This window comes from Doryrhamphus excisus, chromosome 8 (genome assembly GCF_030265055.1).
Source record: "Doryrhamphus excisus isolate RoL2022-K1 chromosome 8, RoL_Dexc_1.0, whole genome shotgun sequence".
Taxonomy (NCBI): domain Eukaryota; kingdom Metazoa; phylum Chordata; class Actinopteri; order Syngnathiformes; family Syngnathidae; genus Doryrhamphus; species Doryrhamphus excisus.
In genome coordinates this window covers 11,819,215-11,831,727 of record NC_080473.1, presented here as the reverse complement: position 1 = coordinate 11,831,727, position 12,513 = coordinate 11,819,215, and the positions used below count along the sequence as shown (strand labels likewise).

At 39.8% G+C, this 12,513-nt stretch overlaps 2 protein-coding genes and 1 non-coding gene across 4 annotated transcripts; 2 read left to right on the top strand and 1 right to left on the bottom strand.

The window, feature by feature from the left end:
- Positions 1-858: 858 nt before the first annotated feature.
- Positions 859-3,774, top strand: rflnb (refilin B). Its single transcript, XM_058080141.1, has 3 exons — positions 859-1,326; positions 2,066-2,154; positions 2,552-3,774. The coding sequence occupies exons 1-3, from the start codon at positions 1,135-1,137 to the stop codon at positions 2,868-2,870; spliced, it is 600 nt and encodes a 199-aa protein (XP_057936124.1). The 5' UTR covers positions 859-1,134; the 3' UTR covers positions 2,871-3,774.
- A 305-nt stretch (positions 3,775-4,079) lies between these two features.
- Positions 4,080-4,152, bottom strand: trnav-aac (transfer RNA valine (anticodon AAC)). Its single transcript has one exon. It is a non-coding gene; the product is annotated as a tRNA-Val (tRNA).
- Positions 4,153-4,457: 305 nt separating this feature from the next.
- On the top strand, positions 4,458-11,743 carry LOC131134645 (tRNA-dihydrouridine(20a/20b) synthase [NAD(P)+]-like). Of its 2 annotated transcripts, XM_058080139.1 has the most exons (13): positions 4,534-4,882; positions 5,539-5,660; positions 5,767-5,884; positions 5,968-6,090; positions 6,162-6,396; positions 6,938-6,941; positions 7,995-8,088; positions 8,168-8,268; positions 9,737-9,884; positions 9,989-10,124; positions 10,869-10,971; positions 11,266-11,366; positions 11,597-11,743. In XM_058080139.1, exons 1-13 carry the CDS (start codon positions 4,791-4,793, stop codon positions 11,630-11,632), a joined length of 1,413 nt encoding a protein of 470 aa, XP_057936122.1. In that variant the 5' UTR covers positions 4,534-4,790; the 3' UTR covers positions 11,633-11,743. The 2 variants fall into 2 exon arrangements, with proteins under 2 accessions (XP_057936121.1, XP_057936122.1); XM_058080138.1 differs by lacking the exons at positions 7,995-8,088; positions 8,168-8,268; positions 9,737-9,884; ... (2 more) ...; positions 11,266-11,366; positions 11,597-11,743 and having other exon boundaries at positions 4,458-4,882; positions 6,162-6,388; positions 6,760-7,092.
- The last annotated feature ends 770 nt before the right edge of the window (positions 11,744-12,513 follow it).

The window sequence follows — 12,513 nt, the reverse complement described above, 5'->3', positions numbered from 1 at the left end:
AAAAATGTCAAAAAGTATTTAAAAGTGTACACTGCAGCTATGTCATGTTTAAGTAGGTGGTGGAAAGTCAGAGTGCCTGGTTGAGGATTTGTTATGCATTTGTGTTTACTGTTAGCATTATTTAAAAATTTACTTTTATTGGGTTTGTTGTATGCAGTGGTTTAGAACTGCACTGTGCAGTATTGGAACGTTTTATTCCTATATGTTAGCTCCCTTTTGGATCGGGGGGGTGTCCAAAGTGAAGCCCACAAACAAAACAAATTCAAACAAATTGTCATTAAATCTATTTTTTCTAGCCTTTTTGGTGATAGAACCCACAGAATATGTGCTTTCTCACCAAAATTGGACTTTTTAATTATTTTTTTATAGGACTTGTTGGTGTGATTTTATTATGCAGTTAGCTTATTTTGATGTGAGTGAGCAATGGCAATTAAAGAGCTTGCATGAACCCAATTTAATCACAAGTCACTTTGAATTTCAAATGTTGATCTGAAATCAGGTGATGCTGACCTCAAGCTATAGCAGAACGGTTTTGAGGGATGTAGCCTTTTATTGTGGCCAGTCTAAAGCAGACCTCGTGCTGTCCAATCAGCATCTTGATATGCTACACCTGTGAGGTGGCTGGCTAACTAGTGCTAAACTATCAGATTTAGACCAATTTGTGAGCAATAAACAGTATTTTGTGTACATTCGTTTTTTTTCCTTGACTTCAATTCATGAAAAATAGGACTAAATATATTTGAAAGAGATCGTTTTGTTTGTCCATAGAGCCTTTTAGGAGTGATTGGTATCTGGTTTCCTGTCCCCCTTATCCAATCAGCATCGAGGAAAGGCCTCAAAGGGGCGGGTTTTTCCTCTTTTAACTTCTGAAGTCTCATTAGAGGGGAAAGTTTGAAGTAGAGCTGCAGTACAGTAAAATGTCTTGTCTCGTGTCTCACTCCTCACTGTTATAACATTATTTTTATTTGTTGGTGGTGTTGTCAATTTGAGTTGCTTAAAGGATTCGAGTTTTTTTAAACCCCAAAATCTGTCCGGGAGAAGAGGACAAAAGTAAAAGAGGAACTTGTGGAAGTATTTCTCTCCTTCGCAACAAGCATCCTTCTGTTTGGACTTTCACAACGTCTCTTTCTTGAAATGGTCGGACGGTTAAACTTGCCAAATGTTTGCGAAGAGGATCCCCTGGGTATGAGCTGCACGGCAGACAGAGGTCTCGACAGCCCGGACTCCGGGTTACCGCCGAGCCCGAGTCCCAGCGCCTGGCTACTGCCTCAGGACAAAGCCCGGGGAGTGAGCCCGGTGCCGGAAGATGATGGAAGCACCTCCACGGTGGGAAACAGACCTTTTTTCTTATTGTAATGTCATCACACTCTTGTAGAACGCATAAACAAAACCTCATTATTGATTAATTCAATATTATGTAATTGTTTAATATTGTGTATACCACTATTTCATGAAATTCTGGGGGTGTAGTTACTCATTGGCCAGGAACCCATGCAGTTGAGTAAATAACATTCAACAACTCTTAATTGTACATTTATATTGAATATTGTGTGAGACAATATCATAACTTGAGCAAAATGTAAGATAAGATATACCTTTATTCGTCCCTCAGTGGGGAGTACAGAATCAGTTAAGCAATAGTAAAATACACAATATACAAACATAAACAATATAAACAACCCAAATATTAACAAATCAACAATTTTACCCAGTTACATACAAATAGTTTGCAGATAATATGAAATGAGATGAAATATATGACCAGTCTATACACTATGAGATCTTGCTAGTGAGTTAATATGAGGCATTATAGAAATACTTCACTTAGAACTTAATATATTGCATTTAGAGCCTTAATATTGCGCAGTGAATGGAGTCTGGCGTAACTATACTGAATATAAAAAACAAAGTATTGCACAGATGTACATAGTGGTGTAGAAGAGACACCAAACACAAAGAAAGTGATAGACTATGAACCTGTCTGTGGGATCCTACAGAAATTATCATTTTATTATTAGAAGTTTGAACCTAACATGCTTGTTTTTTATAAATATTTTCTGTGCAGGTTTCAGTTTTTCCCTCTGGTCACTTGTTGCAGCCTTTGTCATATGGGGAAGGCATAGCGTTCGATCCTTTACCTGCTGAAGAAGTAAGGTGGGTTGCGTTCAAGAAATATCTATCTATATGTATATTACAACTGCAGAATGTCTTTTTAAATATACTGCCACCCTGTTACGGGCTGCTGGGAAAGGTGGACCTATGCAGGTTGACTTCGGGTGAGAGTCGGTGTACACCCTAGACTGATGTACAGGGGTCTCAAATGACCTTGTCAAGTATTCAAAAGCGGAAAACTCACTAGGAGTACTTCTGGTTTCCCAGCATGCCTTGTGGCACTTGTTTTATACTGAATTAAAGTTATGCGTTTAAAATTTTGGACATTAACTAAAAAAAATTAATACACAAACTGGGGTGTACACTAACCGAGGTTCTACAGTATATCAGTGGAGAAAGTCAACTACTGAGTACAGCTAACGCCTTCTGTCATCCACAGATACACTTCATCAGTGCACTATGAGTCCGACCGCCACTTCATCCAGAACGTGGCCCTTCAGCCATGGGGTCAAGCCCTGGAGCACTGCACACAGACCATCACCGCCGTGTCCCACAGCACCTGGCGCCATTATAAGACACAGCTCGATTTCCAGCCCCGCCATCGGCCGCAGAGCTTCAAGAGCACCACCATCATCTACCCCAAGAAAACGAGTGCCGTGTACGCCACGGAGCTGAGCTACGACAGCCGCCGACGAGCCCGGCGTTTCCTCTCCAGAGTGGAGTTGGAGGTGGTAGGCCGCAAGAAGCTACCTCAGTAAGAGCGGAGGCGAGCATTTCTATATTGGTCCTGTACTGTAACTCTATCATGGCTGGCTGTCGAGAAACCTGCTGTGTTGTCTTTACATTTGAGGAGCCAGTTATCTGTTGTTTTGATGGCAGTGAACCAGGAGCGCTTGTGAGGAGATCTAAAGATGTAAAGTAAAAAGGATGTAATATCCTTGTATTCCATGCCTTTACGTCCCTGTCAACGGGTGAGTCAATCTATTAGAAATGACCTTTTTAGTGATTTCCAGCAACCTGCTAGTTTTTGTCTGATGACCAATGAAGGCTAATTACTTGCCCTTTTTGAAGTCTCCGCAAATTGGCCACGAAGGCAGCCAGGTTGTTTTTTAATCAGAGGAAAAACTGATGAGGCTGACAGCAATTAATTGAGGAACGGAAGAGCAGTTCACCGTGGTGCAGGACTTTTCAGGTTTTATTCACTTAAACTAACCGCACAATGCAGCGTATGTGGTGAAAATACTGTACACTTGTTTTGGCAATGCATGATACTTCTGCATGAAATAAGCTCTTCCCAGCCTCCTTTCTCGCCAACTGCTGCAATTCCCTCGAGTATTATATTAATATCGGTGGATTAAAGTGACTGTTCAGTATGCTTTTGCAGACTTATGAAGGTGAGATAGATTGAACATGTGGGGATTTTTCTACACTGAGAACTATTTTTGATATCACTTAGTGGAAAAAAAGTGGCGTTCCACTTCACATCCTATTGGTTTTAAGTGACCGTATTTATTCCTGTGATTCTTTTAGATGTCAGATATTTATCAGTGCATAAGTTCACAGTGTCAGTAGATATATTTGCAATATTTTTTGTCCCACTCATGTTTTTTTTATATTGGTGACTCACTGATGGCCAATTTGAAATAAAATCATTGGACTTCGTCTGTTTTTATGTACTTGAAATGGTTTGTATGCAACACAAAGAATGTGTTAAGGTTGGAGAAAGCCATGCATTACCTTATTAAATAAAATACACAAATAATGGATAATCAGGTTTGTAGTGTGTGAGCGCCTTCTAGTGGCCAGCAGGTGCAAGGATTAGAATTAACTGTAGTTCAAAATAACGTATTTTGTCCTCGACTTTCCTTTCTTGTTCTACTTCTGTATACATAATCATCACATGCACGTAGAGACGTCAGTTTAGAGCCTGTCGGACATTTTAGATCACTTTCAGCGTGGTAAAAACATGTTTCCACCCGGTCTCGAACCGGGGACCTTTCGCGTGTTAGGCGAACGTGATAACCACTACACTATGGAAACCTCTGATACCAACTAGGACTGACCAGGTCAAACTACAAAAGAAATCTCTGTTAAGAACTGAAAAATCGATTTCAGAAGTAGTTAAAATTAAGCTTTAGATTAATCAAAAGAACAACGGACTGTTTAGTGTGGTCTATTTTAAGTTAATTGAAAATGTTTCAGTGTATACTGTAACTTAACTGACAATTTTTTTTTGTTTTTAAATCTGAAGACAGCAATTTCCAACATGACTTGAACCTATCATTAGCTGAATATAGCTTGCCTAACTGCAATGCATTTTTTTGCTCATTGTAATTTTATATATTTTCCCTAGTTATATTTTCAGTGTATTTGTTCAGGGTTTAAATTATTAGTACGTCTTTTTTATTTTAATTTTATTTGTTTTGCACCACGTGTGCGATTGCGTCGAATACTGAGGACACACCCACAGTTTCCGGCATGATGGACCGACGGGGAACTTTACATGTATTTATAGATATAAATATGTTGATTTAAGCTTTGTGGCGTTTGGCATATAAAATAGACATTTAAGGTTAGAACGACAAATGGCCAGTAGACTGAGTTTGAAAATATAACGAGTGTGTCGTCGGGTGTTAGCTTGCTATGCTAAATGGTAGCATTGCGGCTTGACAAGGAGGATGGCGACCACGAAGTCCAGTAGTGTGTTGGAGATGTTTGAAGGAGGAAACAACGTGGTCAGAATTTGTGCACCGATGGTTCGATATTCAAAGTAAGTTTACCCATTTACTATAGTTTATTCCATAGTAATAATACAATGTGACACATTAGCAGTACTGTACTTGTATCTTAATTGTTCCAAAACATTGCCTGCGATCGATTGTTCAGGGTGTACACCGCCTCCATAGGCTCCATTATACCTGTGACCCTAATGAAGACAAACCGTATATAAAATGGATGGATGACACTCATAATGGTCTTCAAAGAAAAGTCCCAGCCATTACAAAAGAGGTACAGATTACCGCAAATTGGAAACAAAGTTATAGCATTCAAAACCTGTTAATTACTTTCTCAATATGATTTTTACCATTAGTAGAGCCCAGTGGACATGAAATAACACCCCTATAGTAACCTTTACCTCCTCTTATCTTTTGTTTACGCCACACTGTGCATGCTATGGGATCACTGCAGGGACACAAGAGATTGCTGCCTCTTGCACAGTAGACTAACAAGCTAAATAGTTAGCCTCTCTAATTTATCAATTCTAAACTTATGAAAGTGTTTCAAACATTTGGTAGAAGCCAAAACCAACAACTACAGCCAACTACACTAACAATATAAATTAGCATTTTATATTGTCAATCAATGCTGAGTTTTTGACAGTTTTTGACACATCACAACATTTGGTGTACTATAATTTCCCCACAGGCTGGCTTTCAGATCCTTGGTGAGGAAATATCACTGTGATATCTGCTTCACTCCGATGATAGTTGCTTCTGACTTTGTGCGATCTGTCAAAGCCAGAGACAGCGAATTCACCACAAATGACTGTGAGTAGCTATATCACCAACAGATCACTCGCTGTATGTACAACGCATCTTTGTCATTTATCTTCAGAAAACAGTGTTTACTCCACTTTGTCTTTATCTTCCTCAGGTGACAGACCCCTGATTGTGCAGTTTGCTGCTCATGATGCCCAGACTCTGGCTGATGCCGCCTGTGCAGTTGCGCCTTTCTCAGATGGAGTTGACCTCAACTGTGGATGTCCCCAGAGGTGAACCTGTTAAGTATTTTCTTAGTTATTAGTTGAGTCGTGTGCGCTATTTCATATGATTGTATTATGTCATGTGCTTTCAGATGGGCCATGTCAGCAGGTTATGGTGCTTGCCTTATCAATAAGCCTGAGCTGGTTAAAGATATGGTCAAACATGTGAGGAACCAAGTGGACAATCCTAAATATACAGCGTCCATTAAAATAAGGTAACAATAATAATATTCAAATAAGCGGTGTCCAAACTTTTTCCTCAATTATATTGACATGACGCCCATAGAATCCACAACGACCTGAGAAAGACAGTTGATCTGTGCCAGAAGGCCGAGTCAGCAGGTGTATCCTGGATAACGGTGCACGGTCGCACATCGGAGGAGCGCCATCAGCCTGTCCATTATGACGCCATAAAGATAGTCAAAGACAGCGTGTCCATACCTGTCATTGCCAATGGGGACATAAAATACCTACGTGATGTGGAGTCCATTCACCGGCTCACTGGTGTTGATGGTAGGCTTGTTTTTTTGTTTGTTTTATTTTAAAAAGAACCTTCAGTGTATCCTGGCCATGATATCAGTAGTTGCAGCAAGATTTTGAGATGCTGAATATGCTGAATTCCATACTGCTGGGGAGCAGGAAAAAGTCCATTTGGAGCTCTATGGTCTGGCCTCAAAGCATTCCACTTGCAAGTAACAGTCTCCTATAGTCACCGGGTGCAAAAGCATATAACCACCAGGGTCTCTTAATTAGCTGAAACTTGGTATGAATTTCTTTTAGAGATCAATAAAGTATCTATCTCTCCTATGCATCTAATTTGTTCATATCGTATAAGGCAACACAATCTTAGAGATATGACTTTTCTTTTAATGTCCCTGTTCTAGGAGTGATGGTCGCACGGGGGCTACTTGCTAACCCAGCTTTGTTCGCGGGGTATGAAGACACACCGTTGGAGTGTATATGGGACTGGGTGGACATCTCTGTACAGCAAGGCACCCCATTTACTTGCTTCCACAATCATCTGATCTACATGCTGGATAGAGTTAGCTCCCAGCCTGAGAGAAAAGTATTTAATTCTCTTTGTAGTACATCAGCTGTAATCGACTACTTACAGAGTACATATGGATCTGTGCATGTTTTGGAGACCTGATAACATTTATGTCTTTTTATTTTGTTAAATTACTTTTATGTATGAAATAAAGCTGCATTGTAAACCATCTCTGTGTTTTTCATATTGTGCTTTTTAGTCAGTATTAAATTAATAATAGTTAAAGTCCACCATATTAACAGAATTACTCTATTGCATTTGATTTATCTGACACTGCATTATAATAATTCACAAGGCCAATTGAGAATGTTTTAAAAATGACGGTTTGATTTAGGAGCAGGACAAACGGAAGTTAAAGTTTTCTTCACAATAAGAACAAATGTACTTCTATGTTACGGAAATGGAACCTTTCCCAAAGTTTTGAGCGACATTCTTAATAACTGATTATTATTTTCTGCCATAGTTGATTTAGTTAGTTTATTTAGTTAGTTTAAGAATATATCCGTTAGCTAAACATTTTTAATTTGAAACAGCAGCGGAAACGCCTGTTAACGGAGTTTCTGTTGGCGCGCCTCAAACAGGAAGTGTACAAAGCAGGTAGTCAAATGCAGCCGACAGATAAGTTTTAACACGCCATTACAGTATTATCTTTGTGTGTGGTCGTCTGCGTCCATTTTCTTGTGTCGACGGTAAGTTCACTTGCTAGCTGTATCTACAAAGTCCTACGGTTGTGAAACTGTTTAAACATATTCAGTGTTTAGGTTACTTAAGTTTGGCTAGCATCTCGTGTCAATTTGGATTTATTGGGGGGGGGGGGGATTATTCATAACTTCACATTGCCATGAAGGCGTTATACTTTATAGTTGCATCGTGAACTACGGCTAGATGAATATTTGACTCAAAGTAAAGTGAACTATGAAGACAGCTAGGAGGTTTCTGCAAAGTGTTGTCAAACCAGTAGAGGCCACATAGAAGCGACCACACCTCCCATTGAACCTACATTACATTGAGTTGACTAAGCTTATGAAACTTGCTTTGTTGCTCTTTTCATATTGTCTTCGTATCTACTAGACATGACGCTGCAATGGACTGCTGTAGCACTCTTCCTCTATATAGAGATTGGCATCCTTGTTATTCTCTGTTTACCCTTCATCTCTGCTAAGAGGTAATGATGATCGGAATATATTATCAGTTGTACATTGCTTGAAATGACCATATATGTTAATGGTGTGTTTATGTTTCAGGTGGCAGGGCGTATTCAATTTGAGGATCTGGAGTCCAGTAGCCCAGTTTTGGAACAAAGTGTTTCTTACAATGATTGTTATACTTATCGTCCTATTTCTTGGTAAGTGCCTATTGTATGTGTCACAATGGTCGGCACAAAATTGGTTCATATTTCAAAACATTTCATTCATTTCAAACCACTGTCTATAGTGGCCGACGGGCAAATTTGCAGCAATGTCCAAATGCTCAAACCGCAAAAATAACGGTATGTTTCTTCAAAGACTTTATACTTTGTGTCATAGTGGCGCTTTTTGAGTGCCACAGTCTCTGCGCATATTCGACAAACTGGTTTTATGCTTTCCAGAGGGGAGAATGGACATAGAGTCTCTTCACGCTGGTTTGACAGCTCTATTTTTGCTGTCCACTTTTCTCTTTTTAGAGAGTGCCATGCCAATTTATTTTTTTCTTGTCTCTTCCGGCGCTGTCGTCTCGCTGTCCTCTCTTTTTTTCGTTCTTTCGCTTATTTTTCATCTCTGTATTTAGAGTCACAATGTATAGCACCTAGAATTGCACAGATTGCGTAGTAGTATGTGGGATGGCTTAACTGGCATGCAATTGGTCAGTAGAATTCCTGATCTGATTAACCGGTGCCTTAAAGTCTAGAATCAAACGCTCCACCAAAACTAAAGCTCCAGGTTCCTGTAGTACGGTGTCTGGGCCCAGACCCGTACTGCGGTCAAGAGCAAAAACAAATGCAAAAGAAAAATGTTTCAAATGGCAAAACCGGACACACAACCCCCAAAAACTGCTGCATGCAGAGAAATGCTGCAGGTTCACGGAACAAAACAGAAGTTTTCCTTGCTACCAGGGGAGCCACACTTGGGATGTCCGTCTTTAAAGATGCAGAAAGCCCAGAAGAAAATTGGCGGAATGAAAAGGTACATTTTCTGTGCTTTACTGCATGTGATGTAGTAGTATTATGTTCATCATTCCGTTTTGTTTTGTTTTGGCATTAGCAGCGTTTTTAATTTGCATTTGTTTTTGATCCTACAGTGTTGTATGTGATTTGCAGCATTTTCCCATTCTCGTGTTTTTGTGGAGTTTGTGTGGTTTTTTTTGATAGGGATCCTTTTTGTTTTTGCGCGTTTTAACGTTGCTGTGTGTTTGCCACTATCAATATAAGCATTTAATATTGTGATGGCAATTTCAGAAAGTGCGGTCATGCCAAAATGTGTTCATTCAAGAACCCAGTAGTACCCAGTATACCTGTTGTAAGTGTACTGACTTATTATTATGGCAGCGATATTGCCTTTCATATCTAGGGTGTGAAAATTTTGTTTGCATAATTTGAGCCAAGGTCTACATATTTTAGGGGTCTCGAAGGCCCAGCCAAGAGATGAAAGCCGGTACTTATATTTTTAACAGGACGCACGGAAATCGTCAAAGAACCTATTGTATAAGATGCACAGATAGTCAGCCATTTTTCAGGAATATAGGCCGTTTCCTTAAGTCGTTTCTGAACAATCTGCCTTCTTTATTATTCTGTGTTCTGTGGTTGTCATCACTTCTTTGTGCTATTCCTTCTGTAGATGCAGTCCGTGAGGTGCGGAAGTATTCCATTAAAAACCTCGGCACGGATGCCAAACTGCAGCCCAACATGTTTGACCACATGCACATGAAGCTTTTCCGGGCTCAGAGGAATCTTTACATCTCTGGCTTTGCCGTCTTCCTTTGGCTGTGAGTCTGGACTGTACTCTATTGTAACTGCAGTTTTTACAGCTAAAAATAACACAATAGCTGTCAGTTGAAGCCTTGAGTATTAACTGTACTTTGGTGTAAAGGGTTATGAAGCGAGTGGTCACTTTGATTAATCAGCTGGCTTCCGTGTCGGGGACCACTGCTGCACTTCAGGCACAGGCTGAAAATGCAAACAAAGCTGCTAAAAAGCACTTGGAGGACAACGAGCTGTTGAAGAAGGTATGTTTTCATGGTTGAGTGGGAGATTTTTGGTTCCAGACCTGACTGCGATAAATTAATTTCCGCCAAGTAGTCTTCAATATTAATGAACTGAATATTTTTTGTAAAACACCTGTTTGACTTACTAAATACTAAATATTAACATTCAGGCCCTGTAGACATTGAATAACCCTTCTTTAGCCACTTTAGCACTTCTATTATTATTTGTTAATATCACATTATACAGAGCATGGGGTCACTCCATGATCGTAGCTATCTACCGAGCTAACTAGTTAGCCTCTCCAATTTACTTATTAACTTAGTGTTTCAAATGGAGTTTGAAAACAAAAACTTACCACTTCCACACGGAATGGGAGAACCATTTTTTCTCATTCTGTGGCTTGTCGGTTCAATACCATGCAGTGTGAACGCTAATGTAACCTAACATCATGTTTCATAACATCACCGATGCCTGGTGACCAGAATACTTGTCTTTCAATATTTTTCACTAATAATGTTTGATGACATGTATAACCCTGTTAAGCCGAAAACATAAGACAAGATGTCTTATTTGGAATTTTGTAGGAAAAAACAATCTTATAACAAATATAAGACAGTCTTATATTGGGGTCAGTACAGTATTAGGTGGTACAGTAAATGTGCTGAGAGTGGAACTCATGTTGATGACTCCCTCAAACTCCCCCTTTTTTAATGCCACCATATGCACATCTGATGAATAATTGACTGTCACCTGGTGTCATGTAGACTCTGATGGAGGCGACGGGAGATAAAGCAACTGCAGAAGGCATGGAGCTGTTGAGGAAAGAGGTGGAGAAACTGAAAGAGGAAGTAAAGACATCAGAGGATGGTTAGTAACATAGTACATAACATACGTATACTGTAGAATTTTCAGGATGGTGTGCTATCACATTCCATTTTGTTGCCACTTGACATAACTAATCACATGGTTTTACCTTGTGGGAGGAAGAGTTCCCTTGTTTTAGTATGGCTTTACCTCTCATATGTCTAGTTCTTATCAGGGCACACATTGCGGCTTACAGAAGATGATGCTTGCAGCAAACCCATCCATGTATTTGCTATTCTAGTTTGATGTTAAACTCTCATTTTCAATTTGCTAAAGTTGTAACCATTTCCAATGCAGCCCTGAAGAAGTCCAAGTGTGATGCAGATGGACTGAAGAAGCAGACGGACGGTCTTGCCAGGGAGTATGACAGACTGCTGAAAGAACATCAGGAGCTTCAGGTGACGTTTTGCTTCTACTTGTTAATAAGCAGCAAAGCACTTTGCATGATGGCAGTGTTAGCTTGGTGTATTGTAGTAGTGTATTGACTGGTGACCAGGCCAGGTTTTACTCCACCTAGTGCCTAAGGTCAGCCGGGATAGGCTCCAGCTCACACGTGACCCTGTCATGAAAGCACTTTCTTGGCCTCGCCAAGATACTAACTTTTTTCCTAATTTTGTTTGTCTTCCAGAATCTTCAAAATGATGTAAACAAAAAGGACGACTGAAGCAGCTCCCCAAAACAACAGCAATGAGTTTTTGCATTGATGCCTCCTTTTTTTCCTCTTTTGTTCCCCCCGACACCTGACTATCTTAAAGGAGAGTTTCCAGTTTCTGCCTGACACTGTGCGGCGAAGAGGATTGCTACTTATATGTATTTTTATTTTGGGCCTAAGGAGCCAATTGGCATTATTTTCTTCCAAATATAGGCTTGTTATGCTTCTTTAATCCACAAATGCTCCATATTATTTTTTTGCACATGTAAATTACGGTTGTGTATGTACGACCTATCTTCCATTACCATAATCAAAAGTTGCTGGGCTCACATACTGTATGTATTTGTACATTTAGTATTCAGTTGTCTCTGACAAACTACTATAGTTGTTCCATCACAGTGTATTTTTGTTGTCATTTTAAAGGTAAAGTGTTGTGGTAGAACTGGTCAGCGTTTACATGCAGCAACTCCCCCATCTTTGGTCTTAATTTTTAATTCAGTCATTTTCTATTCTGGAAGGATGGTCTTATGGGGAGAATTTGACTGTGTGGGACATAATGAATTGTTTGTTAAAAGGTGTGTGTTTCCTAAACGCACCAATGTTTTAGTACATTTTCCAGACGGGCTGTTGAGGAATGTTGGTAATTTTTACAGAATGTATTTTTCTTCAACATCTTAAATAAAAGGTGCCTCTGGATTAGCAGACTGGTGTGGTAAAAGATGGGGGAGGGGAGTGTTTCATCTATGGTGGGGTCATACTCCTGGTAAGGTCTATTCAGGGGTTCTGGGAGGAGAATGTTTTTTGGTCTTTTGTCCAGGTTGTGGCCCTGTTGACCAAGTCTACAATCTTGTCCGGGTTCTAGAGGGTACATGAGTTTTCCCAACACAGAAGGC

Excerpts from the sequence above, each read along its gene's own strand:
- rflnb (XM_058080141.1), top strand. The coding sequence starts at position 1,135 with ATGGTCGGACGGTTAAACTTGCCAAATGTTTGCGAAGAGGATCCCCTG. Across the intron at positions 1,327-2,065 it reads ATGATGGAAGCACCTCCACG|GTTTCAGTTTTTCCCTCTGG; the intron begins GTGGGAAACAGA and ends TTTTCTGTGCAG. Across the intron at positions 2,155-2,551 it reads TTACCTGCTGAAGAAGTAAG|ATACACTTCATCAGTGCACT; the intron begins GTGGGTTGCGTT and ends TGTCATCCACAG.
- LOC131134645 (XM_058080139.1), top strand. The coding sequence starts at position 4,791 with ATGGCGACCACGAAGTCCAGTAGTGTGTTGGAGATGTTTGAAGGAGGA. Across the intron at positions 8,269-9,736 it reads ACTTATCGTCCTATTTCTTG|ATGCAGTCCGTGAGGTGCGG; the intron begins GTAAGTGCCTAT and ends TTCCTTCTGTAG. Across the intron at positions 11,367-11,596 it reads AAGAACATCAGGAGCTTCAG|AATCTTCAAAATGATGTAAA; the intron begins GTGACGTTTTGC and ends TTTGTCTTCCAG.